We start from the raw sequence: 15,852 nt of genomic DNA on the forward strand, positions 1-15,852 counted from the left end.
TTTGTCCAGTTATTGGAGATGTCCGGCTATGACGACTGTCAGTACAGGGAATTAATGAAATTTGTGCAGTTATGTGCGATACATTACCGAAATAGTGTCCTTGTCCGCTCATTGGAACGTTTCCATGTCCGGTTATTAAAAATGCTTCTGTATGAAAGTATTAATAAAAACGTTGTGTTCATAAAATTTGTCCAGTTATGGGAGATGTCCTGTTATGAGGAAGGTCCATAATGGAAAATTTCATTGCATTTGTTAATAGGCGGCAGCTCCGACGTTTCCTACTGCGTGTTAAAGGCCAAACTTTGACGCAAAGTGAATATACCCGGTTCAGCGTAAAAAGATATTTAGACCTCTGCAGACAATTTATCTTTGTACCAGTGCATTTTCCTGCTGGGTATGCAGGCTGAGTTGCAAATTTTTATCTAAGCTCTCACTAATTATTTGGAAAAAGTTAATGGCTTACTCATTTATACAAAATAACTTACTAATTGTTCTTGCAAATATTTGTATATACATACATTTGTACACTTCTACACACATGCATGCATACGCACAGCCAGGCCTGTGTATATGTATGTGTGTGAATAGAGATCTACGATCTGCGCGCAGCGTTGATTGGTGCGCACAATGCAGCGGAGAACCGAAAGTAGGAGTATGCGTTTGATGACGTCACTACCACACGCAGACCAGAGAGTTGTCTCTTTCGTGAAACCAGCAAACAAGCGGTATATGCGCGACAACAACAATGTGGGAGCGACTGCAGCCGATCATTGCTATTTTGAGTTGGCTTCGGCATAGCGGCATTAGTTGCGTTACGTTCCTGTGCGGGTTAGGATGTGAACTGGTTTGTTTTCACGCGAGGAAGTGGAAATTTAATTTTTTTTCCAAATATACATTAGTGTGCGTGTGTATATGTGAAAACAGCAATAAAACTAGTGTTAATTTAAGTAAAGAAAAAAAATTGCTGAAATATTTTTCGTTTTAAATTTAAGTGCCGAAACGTTACTACCATAATTTGCGGTGAAGTGCTAATAGAACTCACATTAGAATATGTCCATACGCCCGAGTTCGCCGAAAGTTTTGCTGGACATCAGCTACAAACCGATGCCGCATGCAATGGACATGCAGGACAATGTGATTAAATTGATCAAAATGGAGCCACAAGCCTACGAATATCTGCACAACATGCAAATGCAACAGGATATCGTCGCACACCAACAGCAACAACAACAGCAGCAACAACACACGCTCAGCGGTTCGTTTTATCACAGCACAAATGGAGCGCAGGCGTCGCGCTTGGCGCCCACACAGCCGTCAGCGATGCACACACAACGTCATATAGTGGAGCCAACGGATTTCGCTTATGGTGACAACGGCGCCGCTGGCGCTGAGGTGGATTCCACCGACTATCACATGCAAAGCCCGGAAATGCTTAGCAACTGCAGCGCCAACACAACGCCGCTGGCTTTTGGACAAAGCGCGGTGGAGCACACCGCTGGCGCAACAACAACAACAACCACAAATATGGCTAAAGAATTGAATAATAATTATAATATGCAGAATGGCGCGTGCAACGGCGTGACGGCGCAGCTGGTGGGTGCGACCAAGCGGAATAGAGGTGAATTCGAGAGCGCGGATCACGAACTTATGAACGAGACTAAGAAGCCGCATTTACAGCTGATCAATGAGCAACAGCACGCACCACAACAACAACAACAACACCAGCAGCAACAACAACAACAAGCGCACTTCATGCACGCGCAGGATGCGCCGCGATTTGTCTTGGATTATCTGCCAACAACTGTGTCAGATGTGAATTCGAATATCAACGGTCCCAACAACAACAATGCTGACAGCAATAGCAACAACAGCAGCAGCAACGGCACGTCACAGTTTGACTTTGCCGCGCGGGAAATGTGTGAGAATAGTGTGGATAATTTCAAATACGGCTATCAGCAGCAGCTGCCGCATGGACAACAACAACAGCAGCAACAAAATCACCAACAGCAAGCAATGCAGCAAACACTGCAACAGTCACTACAACAACAACAATCAGTGCAACAACAACCGCTGCAACACACCTTAACTCCAACAACAACAACGCCGCCGCACAATATCCCACCAACTAACGGTATTTTCAGTTTAAAACAAGAAATCGGCAAGGATTTAACACACACACTCGCACACGAGACGGCGACAGCGGCGGCGCTAAGCCAAGTCCACGCGCAGACGCCTCATATTATTGGCAAAAGCCTCGCACAACACTACGACTTTGCGCACTCGATGAAGAGCAACAACTCCGAAGGCGATGATTTGGAATTTATGCGCTTGAATGGCGATAATCATGAGAACTGCGACGCCAGCTATGATTACACCAACGATGATTTGATGGACATACGCGCGGACTCGTTGTCCGACAACGCAGACACGGCTGCGAAACATTTTCGCAAACCGCGTCGACGTACGCGCCGGAAATCGAGCCGTTCCGAGGATGCCGATGAGTTTCACAATCAACGCGTTATGGCCAATGTGCGCGAGCGTCAGCGCACGCAGAGCCTGAATGACGCGTTCAAGGCGCTGCAGCAGATCATACCGACACTGCCGAGCGATAAGCTGAGCAAAATACAAACGTTGAAGCTGGCGACCAGGTGAGTGGAGTGGTAAGCAGTGGGTGGGCCGAATGCGATTGCGGTAGCGGGAAAAGTTTTTGGTGTATAGTGTCGGGTTTACATGATGTTATTGCAATGGTTAGAAAGTGTTTCCAAAATTATGGTGTTTTTGTAGGCAAAGGGCACACAAATGTTATACATATGAAAATGAGATGTGATTCATATATTGACTTTGAGTGCGATATGCAAATATTTTTTTAATTTTTAATTTTTTTTTAATTAATAAAAAATAATTATAAAAAATATGTGAACATTTTTGGAAAAAAAAATAAAATTAATTTAATTTAATTAACTTAATTTTTCTGAATTTTTTTAATTAATGAAAAAAAAAATTATTAAAAATTTCTGAAAACTTAAAAAAAAAAATTTTACATTAATTTAATTAACTTAATGTTTCTGATTTTTTTTTAATTAATGAAAAATAATTATAAAAAATATGTGAACAGTTTTTGGAAAAAAATTAAAGATTTATTTAATTAACCTAACTTAATTTTTCTGATTTTTTTTTTAAATTAATAAAAAATGGTTATAAAAAAATATGTGAAAAGTTTTTGGAAAAAAATTAAAGATTTATTTAATTAACCTAACTTAATTTTTCTGATTTTTTTTAATTAATAAAAAATGATAATAAAAAAATATGTGATCATTTTTGGAAAAAAAAAATTAAAATTTATTTAATTAACTTAATTTAATTAACTTAATTTTTCTGAATTTTGAAAAAATTTTTAAAAAAATTTTGGAAAAAAAAATTAAAATTGATTTAATTAACTTAACTTAATTTTTCTTGTTTTTTTTTTAATTAATAAAAATAGTTATAAAAAATATGTGAAAAGTTTTTGGAAAAAATTAAAGATTATTTAATTAACTTTAACTTAATTTTTCTGAATTTTTTAATCAATAAAAAATAGTTATCCGATATATGAAAAATAATTATAAGAAATTTATGAAAAATTGCTTGGAAAAAATTTTAAAATTAACTTAATGAGTGAAAAAACACAGATTTTGTTCCACAAAAAATAAGAACAAAATTATAAAAATTAATGCAGTAAGTTTCGCAGAAAATTGTTTGAGCAGTGCACTACATTTCAGCAAAAATATTTGTCAAGCTACCCAATTAAATCGTTTAACGTGACTTCTTTTAAAGCAGGATAGATAATTTTTGTAAGAAACAAAAAAATCTTGGTATTTCAAATGAAAGATAAAATAACAAAAATGTGAGGAATTAGTCATCTATTTGAGGTCGGGAAGAGGAAAGGGAGGGGCGTGGTTGAATTTTTAAGCGTTAAAATCGGTTTATCTCTCTATTTCAGGCAAAGCTACAAGTCCAATAGAAGAAAGTTGTATAGCAAAGTTGCAGGTAATGAAAAAAACTACAACTTTTGTCTCAACATCTTTTTCACATAGCCCCAAAATTTATGTGAAAAATTGAAATAATATAGATTTTAGTTTTTTTTTTTATTTAATGTTGTACACAAATTATTTTCTTTCACGAAAAAAATTATTTCAAATTTTATTTTTTTATCTTTATTTCGACTTAAAATCCGAAAAACACCAAATTTTCTGTCGAACGTTCTCACCTTAAAATTTCAGGTTTTTTCAGTCAGTATGCCTTTTATTATACATTACCATCGTAAGTTTTCTCAGATAATAGAAAAAAGAGACCCCAGTAAACGATTCAAATATGGTTTTTTTTTTTCATGCTGCTGCCACGAAATGATAGGTGGAAGAATTAAAAAATGAAAAGATACATTAAATAATACAAAACCTGCACCAATATATAATGTTCTATCTGATTCTGGAGCAAAGAAAAATTTTTTTCTTCAAATTTTAGTTCAGCAGTTTCTGAAATTTCAAAAAAAAAAATTTAACTTTTAATTTATTTACTAAAAATTTGAATTCAGCAGTTTAAAAAAAAATTTTTTTTGAAGTTTTTACTTTTTTTATTTGTTAACTTTTAATTTTTTTTAATTTATTTACTTAAAATTTTAATTCTGCAGAGTAAAAAAAAATTTTTTTTTTTTATTTTTTTGAAGTTTTTACTTTTTTTATTTGTTAACTTTTGATTTTTTTAAATTTATTTACTTAAGATTTTAATTCAGCAGTTTAAAAAAAAAAATATTTTTTTTTTATTTTTTTGAAGTTTTTACTTTTCTTATTTGTTAACTTTTAATTTTTTTAAATTTATTTATTAAAATTTTAATTCAGTAATTTCTGCATTTTTCAAAAAATATTTCATTTTTATTTATCAATTTTGATTTTAAAAATTTTTAATTTTAATTTTTATTTTTAATTTATAATTTTATTGTTTAATTTTTTAAATTTTTTAACTTTAACTTTATTTCTTAAATTATATTTTTATTTTTTAATATAAACATGATTTTGGCCTACGAAAAAAATAGCACAAGCATTGTTTCCAAAAAAGTTTTTTATGAAAAATCAGAAAAAAATTTAGCAATAATAAAAATTTAATAAAAAATGATAGTAATTTAATTTTTTTTTTAGTAAAAAATATCTTTTTTTTACAATTTTGCAAAAGTTTATAAAATTACGTACTTAATCGCTTTCAGTGCCCGCTTTGAACCTGAAAACTTAAAAGCAAGCTTTTTCCCTCAGAACAAATTTAGCCGATTTTAACATATAAGTTTTTGTTGTTTAATGTTGAATTTTCAAAACCATATTATTTTATTTTAAATATATTTAAACTTGTTTTATTTTTACTTAAATTTTTTTGTTTACTTCTTATTTTTATAATTTTTTACTAGAAATAAGATTTTGGCATACGAAAAAACCAATACAAGCATTATTTGCAAAAATTAATAATATTCTTCATTTATTTGGAAATTTTTGTAACTTTTCAGTGGAAAGATATTTAGTTTGTGCTAAACTTTGTTCATTATATTTTGGTTTTCTAAAATAAAAAAAGAAGGTTTTTCAAAAAAAAAATAAAAATTTAAAGATTTTTGTTTTTAAATTTCAAAGTTTTATATACAATTGTTGATTTTTTTAAATATTTTCAATGATAACATTAACTAGTTGAATCAGTAAAATTAGTTTTGATAAAAAATTGAAATGAAAATTTTTATATGAATCTTTTTTTTTGGTTATTTTACTATTTTCGAAAAAGTTGTTCGTTTTGACAGAAAAAAATATTATTTTTTAAAAAGAATAATACTTTTTTAGAAAAATTTCATTACTTTTTTCGAAAAAAAAATTTGGTTTTAAAAGAAAATATAATATTTTTGTTAAAACGAAATAATTTCATTTATGGAAAAAATTGACGATTTTTTTTGGTTTAAAAAAAATATATAATAATATTTTTTTGTTAAAACGAAATAATTTTAGTTTTAGGAAAAATTTAACTACTTTTTTAATTAAGAAAGCATTTAAAATGTTTTAAATATTTGTGAGGAGGCATATCATTTATGTTAAAATATTGCCGGTGCATATTTTTAATATTTAGAACAATCTAATTATTATTTAAAATAATTAAATTTTTTCTATTAAAAATATAATAATAATTAAATTTTTGATGAAAATTTAAAATAATAATTTAAATGATTATTTTTTTTATTTTAAATAAAATAACATTTGATTTGTCTTAACTAATTTGAATTTAAATTACACTTATTTTCGCTGAATTAATGAAAAAATATTGTTTTAATAAATTAGTATTTTTTTTCACAAAAGAAATAAGAAAATATTATTATCTGCCTATTTTTTCCAACAATCCACTCACTCACATCAATGAAAACATATTTTTTATGAAACAGTATATTTAAAAAATCCACTCTTTCGCATATAGCTCATATGCATTTCAATACGTGTGTGTATATATATGTAGAAGAGTATGTATGTAGTACATAACCGACAAACAACTTCAGTTTTACCAAAAGGCCGGGCGGAAAATACGCCGAACGCAGTAAAACCCAAACGAGGGGCATTCCCACTAACGCACAGCCGCCGGATTTTTCCCGTAAATTGCACATTTTCCCCACTTACCTACCTCTGACACACATAATACTTACCGTGCCACGCGCATGCGCATAAATTAAAAATATTTTTATGACTTAACTATTGCTCGATTTGTTCCCTATTGCAGATATATTGATTTTCTGTGTCGCGTGCTCTCCACGAGCGAGATCAGTCTGCTGAAAACGATGGACAGCAAGAGCATACTCGCCAACAATGGACTGCCGCTGGGCACGGCGTCGATCTTGAATGCGGCCACCAATGGCACCGAGTCCGAGCTGAAGGGTCTGCGGCGCGCCACAGGCGCCTCAGTGATACCACCGGAAAAGCTCAGCTACCTATTTGGCGTTTGGCGTATGGAAGGTGACACGCAAAATAAAACGTAGAATAAATTAACAGTTTCACTTTTGTTTTTTGAAATTTCGAAGGGAATTTGTTGGAATTTTCAACTGAGATTGGGTTTTCTACACTTGCAAACTTTAGTGTTTAAGTGAACTTGTGGTGTATTAAATATTAGGTATATGTATGTATGTATGTATATGTATATTGTTATAGTATTCGCAGTCGTTGGGCTAAAGAATTTGAACTTTCCATTAGATATTAAGTATCTAGCTTAGTTTGTAGCTGATCAAAGCACCAACGTTCATATTTATAACGGCTTTTATGTAAAGATAATTTAAATATTTTTATACTACGGCGAATATGCGTTGTTTAAGTATTTTTTGGTATATATAGTTTATATAAGTATGAATAGAAGTAGGCATCGAACGAAATGAAAATAAAGAAATGCATAATACCTAAGAAAGAATTTATTTGGCATTTTTAATTTAATTTTAATTTTTTATATTTTTTTATGATTTCTTGAATTTTTTTTTGACGAATTTCAACTTTTTTTATCCACATATCGTCAGCTGAAATGCAAAATAATATAACATCACTTTTCAAAAGTTTAAAAGTGAAGGAAAAACGACATAATAGAAACCACTCACATTGAAACAATATGTGAGTTTTGGTTATAAAATGGTTATGATAAATGGTTATATATTGGTTATATATCGTAAGCAATAATAAACTCAATTTAGATTTGTTTGGTGATACGTTGTTTTGCATTTTAAGTGACGATATCAGTATCATAAAATTTCAACCTAACGCTGTCAGATATAACTAATACACAACCATTTCATAACCGAAACTGAATTTTGTTTCAATATGAGGGGTTTCTTTTATTATTGGACAAGAGCACAGCATGAAAGGTAAAATTCGATGAAATAGGCTATCGTGATGCAGAACTGCAAAAGTCATGTGCATTGCGATAGATCAAAAATAGACAATTAATAGAAAATGCTGCAGAAACATGAGTGGAATACCCACAAACATGATTGGAATGTTCACAGTCTGCCGGCACATGCAGAATGGGTCGGATAGAGATATCGATAGTGAGGCCACAGAACCCATTGAAATTGGCGTCAAGCTGAAGCTGACGTCCTGAAGGATGACTAGTTATCATAAACTATGTAACAGGGCTCCATCTAGCCTCGCTAAGGCCCAAAACTGGTCTATGCGTGGCTCATGAGCCTACTCGAGTAGCCTACCCGAGTAACCTAACCAGTTTTGTTCTGAAGCAACTTGGTTACCATATAAGCAGTGGCGTAGCTACAACTTCGGGCGTCCGGGGCCAAGGATGTTCTGCCGCCCCCCTTTATCTACCTACCTACAAGTTTCATGAGGTGGTTCGAACAAAAGTGAATTTTTACAAAATATCTTCGATATTAAGTATATAAAATTTAAGAACTAGAAGCCACGGAAATTCTGAAGTTTCAAAATTCTCACAATACGGTTTTTGAGGAAATTGATAGTGAATTTGCAAGACATCTTATTAAAAAAACCATAGAAAAAACCCATTTTCGCCCTATATCTTGTACATTTTTGACACAATTTTCAGGAATTTTTGCCCGAATTGGAGTTTTAAAAAACAGCGAAGATCGTTTTGCCACCCCCAAGACGTTGCGCCCGGGGCGACGGCCCTCTTCGCCCCTCCCTAGCTACGCCACTGCATATAAGCAATTTTTCTCAGTCGGACAGTTTTTCATTATTGTTTAAATAGTAATTAAAAATGAAATGCAAACAAAGAGAGATAATATTAAGTGAAAAATCATTTATTTAGTGCTTTTAATATAATGTGAATTCTCGAATATTTGTTAATAGCAAATTTTAAATATTTATAATTAAACAATAATATTTAATAAATTAAAAATTATTTTTTTATTTTATTGAAACTTTAAATTAAATTTATTTATTAAAATTATTTTTTTATTTAATTAAAATTTATTTAAATAAAAATTATTGGTTTTATTTGATATTAGCAAAAAAAAGGAAAATTTTTAAAAATATTTTTAAAATATTAAAAATTAATTTTTAATTAATTAAAATTTATTTTAATTAAAATTACTGTTTTTTATTTTATAATAACAAAAAAATTAAAATTTTTTAAATATTTTTAAAATATCTATTAATAATTAATTTTTATTTAGTTAAAGTTTATTTAATTAAAAATTACTTTCTTTTTATTTGATATTAGCAAAAAATCAATTTTTTTTTTCATATTTTTTTTTTTACTATAAAATTCATTTAAAAATAATTTCACCAAAAAATATAATATTCCTTGATACATTTTTTGTTTGTATTTTACTTACTATTTTAATAATAATTTTTTTGTATAATATTTTTCAATATTTATTTAAATCAGATAACGTTTTTTTTTATTTTTTCCAAAAAAAATATTTGTTTAACTAATTTTTATAAAATAATATTTTTAATTATTTTTCGCCAACATTAATAAATGTCTTCATAATTTTTTTTTTTATTTTGTTTATTTATTCTTTTAAAATAATAAGGAATTTTTTTATAAAATATATTTTGAATAAAAAAATACTTTAGTTTCGTTTTTCATGCAAAATGTAAAACTATTGGTTGATTATTTTTTAACTATTTTTTGTAATTAAAAAAAATTTAGCTCAAGTTTTCATTTAAAATATAAAATATTTAATAATTATATTTTAACTATTTTTGCTTATTAAATATATATTTTGTTTTTATTTTTGAACTAAATTTTAATGATCATAAGAGATATTTTATATATTTTTAAACATTAACTATTTAAATTGCTAAAAAATATAATTAACAAATATTTCTAAAGAAAACTATAACAAAAATAACTAAAATATATAATAACAAATAATAAATTAATAAAAGTTGTAAAACAAAAAGTGTAGATTGATTATCACTAAAACAGTAGTAATCACTTCCAAATCAATTTAAAAATAAAATTATGTGTGTATATGTGGTTTTAATTTTCACAAATTTGTTTTTAAAAAAATATTTTTAAAATTTTTGTGTATTTACAATGATTAAAAAATGTCAATTATTTTTCGCAAAATTTGTTTTTATTTTAAAATTTATTTTAAAAAATGTTTATAATTTTTTATTTTAAGCTATTTTTATTTCAAAAATTATTTATTTAATCTTTTCTCGATTTCTAATGCACTTCCGTTATCACAGGTGTAAATTGTCACTAGAACCAGCTCTCTATTTTCATATTTAAAATTTGTATTAAAAAGTGCCTCGCTCCTCAAAGAGTACCAAAATCATGTAAAATAATTCCCATGAACTCTGAGTCTGGTGTCAGGACATGTCAATGGCAGGCAAGTCAGCACCACAGTAGCTTACAATTTTATTTCTTAAGAAAACTGTAATGAAAACTCCAGAATGTACAATGTAAAGCCATGATGTGCGCTCCTTACGAGTCAATAATGGACTTGATGTCACTTCGCAAGTGCTGCTTTATATGTATTTAAGTATGTATGCATGTTTGTATGTGTGTATGCGCTGACAGACACAGATGTGCGCGGCTGTCATTAAATATACTCTATATAATACTGGATATATATAACTGAATGTCTGTGTATGTAAATGTACATATGAATATATAAGCAACCTTATACTCCCATACAAAAAATACATACAGACAAGTGCAAAAAATATGTCTATAAATATATAAAAATTACGTTTTTGAAACCCCGCTTCCTTTAGCGGGCATCTTCAGTGATTTATGACTACACATACATACATATATAGAATATGCTTATACATACATACACATGTACGTATGTATATAAGCATTTCAAAGTCAAAAAACTAGTATGAAATTATAAACCGCATGTACATTTTTAATTTCAAATATTCATATATACATACAAACCAACATAAGTATATATGTATACTTGTAAATAAAGAAGTCTCTAAGTATTTTTTTCCAAATGACAAGCAGCATTCCCAAATCACATACATCCGTACATCCATGCATATGTACTTGCCTTTACTTAGTAACCCACAGTGTAATCAATTGGTTTCGCCTTGACAACTAGATCGTCCCCCTTCACTTTTCCATGTAACTAACCGAAAAAGAAACAACAAAAAATTAGACATGTCCATATTTTAGGTTAGATCAAATTACATGGCGCTGCTTCATTGCTTGCTCAGCTTCTTTGTCATCTCTGCTCATTGCTGCTGCTGGTGCTTGCAGGGCTTTCGACTTCTCAATACAGGGTTTTCACAGCTTAACTCTTGCTCTCTAGCTTCTATGTACATATGTATGTACCCTTTAGCAGAAGTGGTTGCTCGTTGCTTTACGGTTTGCTCCTGAAAACGAGAAACATCTCTTCGGTTAACTAGAAACTATTAGCAAAGCACTCAACAGCGAGGTCTAAGCACTGCTTAGACTGGAAGATGGAAGGTCAGTTTATTTGACAGAGTTTTTAGCAAAGTAATTTACAGAGTCGGCACGATTACGTAGCCTATAGTAAAGCTTCAGACTTCGAATGTGGAGTCTCAACTACAGATAAAGAGTTAATAAGATGGGATCCGCTTGCTGGTTATGTAATCAGTTAAAATACAAACTTGTAAGACCGCACTGCTAAGCTTCATCTTTATTCCAACATTAGTTACGATTACCACTTTCAAACAGAGTTGAATAGACAGTGGAAACCCGAGTGAAGATTGATTTTCTTGATTGTTCCAGGCATGTAACGAACTACGCAGCTCTCTATTTGGTTGTAGCCATCTTGTCTCTTCAATTTGATTCCCACGTACTGAGTTGAGAGAAGATGGGATAAGCTTGAAACTGCTGAATATTTTAGTATTATTCAACTGCGTCTATACTAGGATCTCATTCTCTTTGTAGGAGTAGCTTTTGATAGACATATCGATGCTATAAGTACCGGTGTAGGCTTACTCAAGTCAAAAAAAAAATTCTGAGGCAAAATTAATTTTAAAGAGGACTTAAGATAATAACCTAGAAAAATAAAATGCGGGATGTTTTTTGGGTCTGGGGTTAAAAAGTTTTTTTTTAAGAGACTACTGAAAAGTTATATTCCGCCTTAACGTCTTTAACACGGATTTATGGTCACGTACAAGCCAAAAACTTCTGTGGGTCGAAGTTCTCAAAAGAAATAGACAAGCCTCTCATCGGACATGTTCTGTGACAAAAGAAAATGAGGTTGGCTCAGGCATGTCCCAAGACGTTCCCACGACAGTCGGGTCTACGTATCCGGAACGGACTTGGATTTTTATCCGGCCAAGTTAATCGGAATGCTATCGACTGGTAGCCGACGGGGAGGAGGCCAATAAATAGCACATAATCCAAATAGAGTCTCATTACCGTACTTTGCCCCCCGCGGCGCCATAGGCTATGTATATTGGAATATATGTACATATGTACTTGTATGTAAATAAGGCTAGCAATCGTAAGTTCAGGAAACATGCCACATCTATACTTTTCAAAAGAGATCAGTGATTCTCCGATAATTAACACATGCTCGAACTTGCATAGGACTTTAGATCTATAATATTTAATTTTTCTGTGCAGGAGTAAAATATTCGCATTATTATTATGGTTTTTGGACTCTCTCTCTCTCTCTGCAAATGCTCTCACAAGCTCTTCTATCTAAACAGCCCACATATGCTTCATGACCTTCGGGTGTTTTCTTGTATAAAAATAATATTTCTATTTCCATTGTTGTAGAGCGGCATATATGAAGTGTTCAACAGACTAGCGGACTACACGCTGTTTCCACAAGTGTGAGGAATCTCTCAACTCAAGAGCCTGTGCTGTTAACACATATGGTAGCCAATTGTGCCAAGTCAAAGACAGGCTATTGTGCTTTTGTAATTTATAAACAATTGCACAGAGTTTGAGTTAAGAATCATATTGGGATAAAAGAAGGACACGAGCTACGTGCTGTGAGAACTGAATGCTTGTTGGCTGAGGTGCTTGAAGAGAAGAGTCGCTTGGAGTTGGAACTTCGTGGCGAATTGAAAATATTCTTGTGGAAATATAAAGTAGCATAAATACTTGTATATAAGTGAATACATACATTTGTATAAGTAACGAAGCCTTCATTATCGCCGCAGCGGTTCTTCAAAGCGTCGAATTTATACCTCTGACATTAAATTTAATGGAAGTTGTAATGCTACTCATGCATTTGAACTGATCGTGCCGGAACCGCAATGAGGAAATGCAAAACAAGTTCCATGTATAACTCCGACAAATGTAACATATACATAGTATGTACATAAGTATGTATGTTTGTACTTCCAACTCGCAAAAAAAATATATTTTTGCTTAGTCTTTTTTTGTAAAGGAAGTGTCTTTTGTATCGGTTGTATGCTTCGTTTATAAAACGAACTCCACAAATTAACTTTACTAACTATATTCAAGTTTTATATCGACTCTGCTTTATATACGAGTATTCTTTTGGGTTAGTTTATACATACAGTTTTGGAGATTTAATTGCTTGCCCGACATCTGCAACATCTGCTACTGCGGACGTAGACCACACCCAGACCGACTAATGAATTATATAGTATATGTTTATGAGTACGTACATATGTGTTCCTATATACATATACGAGGGCATTTTGATAAGTAGCTGAGAATTTGTAGTCGATACCGAATCACTTCAAATGCAAGACTGCAACTACTGCTATCGACTTTTGAGCAAATCTAAATAAATTATTTTTGCTTCAGCGCCACCGAAGAGTGTTGAAGCAACACTGATCCTAATAAAGGTCTAAAAACCTACGCCGATCGAATCAGATACATTTAAAGTATTAATTTTTCGGAAACTTCAGTGAATATCGTACTAATCACGAGCCCTGCCCAATACCCAAGGTCTCTAAAATAATTCGTGTTACCAAAAATATCATATAGAGGGTGTGGAACGATTCGCCGATGTTGGATAATGAAAACATATGAGTTTGTTGATACTCTTGAGATGCCCAACTAAGCCAAAAACTACAAAACGGATTACTTTTTGGAGCCTCAAATCGGAGGTATGCAGGTTGAGAACCACAAAGTAACTGATTCCTGTACTTTGATACATACATATGTATATTCTCCAATGCTTTACGTAATATCTACGGCGTAATACACGATCTACAGTATTTAATTTGAGATTCTTAAACTGTTTAGACTTGGCTGCTCTTTTTATAAACTAAAAACAATTCTAAGCAATCTAGTGCCACAGAGTAGAGTTTATGATATTTGCTATTTCGGAAACCGAGTAATTTAGACTTTTTCTTCCAACACTGACAACAGGTGCTAAGCAAACTGGTGTTCCCAGAGTAGAGCTTATGATATTTGCTACCTCGGAAGTCGAATTTAATCGAATTTAATCGAGTTCAGATTTTTTCTCCCACCACTGACAACATACCTTTTTACAAATACACTAAACTTAAGAGAGATATTTATCCAACATAAGATAATAACTGACGATTTACATACATACATACCTACATATGAGTTTATGACTTTGTAAACAATTGAAACGGGATACAGGAGCACTTTCCCCCATATGTGTGTTTGTAGGTATGTTTTTAATGGTTTTCTGGGCGTTAAGATCAATCATTAAATGCGCTCGTAAATTATGAGCCTATTGGTGAGTTGAGGAGGAACTAAAAAAATATGCTATTAGGAAGAACCAGGAAGGCAAAAACAAACAACAGTATTTCGTAGACTTGGCTGAAAAGCCACTGTAAATTATATTATGATTATAGAAGACTATGGGGATGTGCTATTTATAGGTTATATTATAGGTTATACTTCGAAGTCTCCTGTGGTTTTGAGCTATAGTGAGCTAAAAGCCAGCTGGGTTTCAGCGTATTACGTTGGCGTACATATCAGAGTTCTTTTCGTATCCTCAAAAAGTTGTGGTATGAACTATGATGGCGTCAAAAACACGTTTGAATCATTTAATACTGTTCTTGTTTTGTTATATTTTTGAGCGTATTAACACTTTTCCATGTCTGACACTTTTATTCAATAAAAAATTACGAATTTTGGTAAAAGTTGTAGCCTAATTAATTCCGAGATTTTAAGATTTCTTAAAGCCCTAAAATAACCCATATTTCAGGTAAAACGATTTACAAAGACTTTTGTCGAGGGAAATTTATAAAAATAATGTTTTTAGAGCTTAAAAATTAATTTGTAAATCCGAAAATATTTTTAATTAAAAATTTCACAAAAAAAATTAAAATAATTAAATTATATAGGTATGAAAATGAAAAAGTTAACAAAAAGTATTAAAATAATTTTTTAGTGTTCAAGAACAATTTTTGAAAGGTTTTTGTCGGGGGAAATTTATAAAAATTGAGTTTTCTGTAGTTTAAAATTTTTTTTTAAATAATCCAAAAGAAACTCTCAAAGAAAGTAATAATTAAATTAATTAATTGAAATAACTTTAATAAGTTTGAATGTGTTTATATATCAGGTATTATGAGTTTGCAGGATTTTTGTTGAGGGAAATTTATAGAAAATGATTTTTTCGGGGTTTAAAAATTAGTTAGAAAAAACCAAAAAAATCCCTATAATGATTAAATTAAATATATGCATATGTATGTATATATCAGGAATTAATATTTTACATGATTTTTTCGAGGGAAATTTATAGAAATGGATTTTTTTAGGGGTTTGAAAAATAATTTAGAAAATCCTAAAATTTTTGTGATTAAAAATTTTATAAAAAATTTAATTTCATAAAAAATGGATGTTTTTAGGATTTAATAATTTATTTAAAACAAACAAAAAGAAATTTCGCTTTAAATTTAAAAAAAGTTAAATGGTTAAAAAAATGAATAAATTTGAAAATCATATTCTGTG

At 30.9% G+C, this 15,852-nt stretch overlaps 1 protein-coding gene across 1 annotated transcript; it reads left to right on the forward strand.

Moving 5' to 3' along the window:
- The first annotated feature begins 825 nt into the window (after nt 1-825).
- LOC120772669 (protein twist) lies at nt 826-7,446 on the forward strand. The gene is made up of 2 exons (XM_040101404.1): nt 826-2,648; nt 6,769-7,446. Exons 1-2 carry the CDS (start codon nt 1,051-1,053, stop codon nt 7,022-7,024), a joined length of 1,854 nt encoding a protein of 617 aa, XP_039957338.1. The 5' UTR covers nt 826-1,050; the 3' UTR covers nt 7,025-7,446.
- Nucleotides 7,447-15,852: the final 8,406 nt, after the last annotated feature.

Source organism: Bactrocera tryoni, chromosome 3, assembly GCF_016617805.1.
Source record: "Bactrocera tryoni isolate S06 chromosome 3, CSIRO_BtryS06_freeze2, whole genome shotgun sequence".
Classification (NCBI taxonomy): Eukaryota; Metazoa; Arthropoda; class Insecta; order Diptera; family Tephritidae; genus Bactrocera; species Bactrocera tryoni.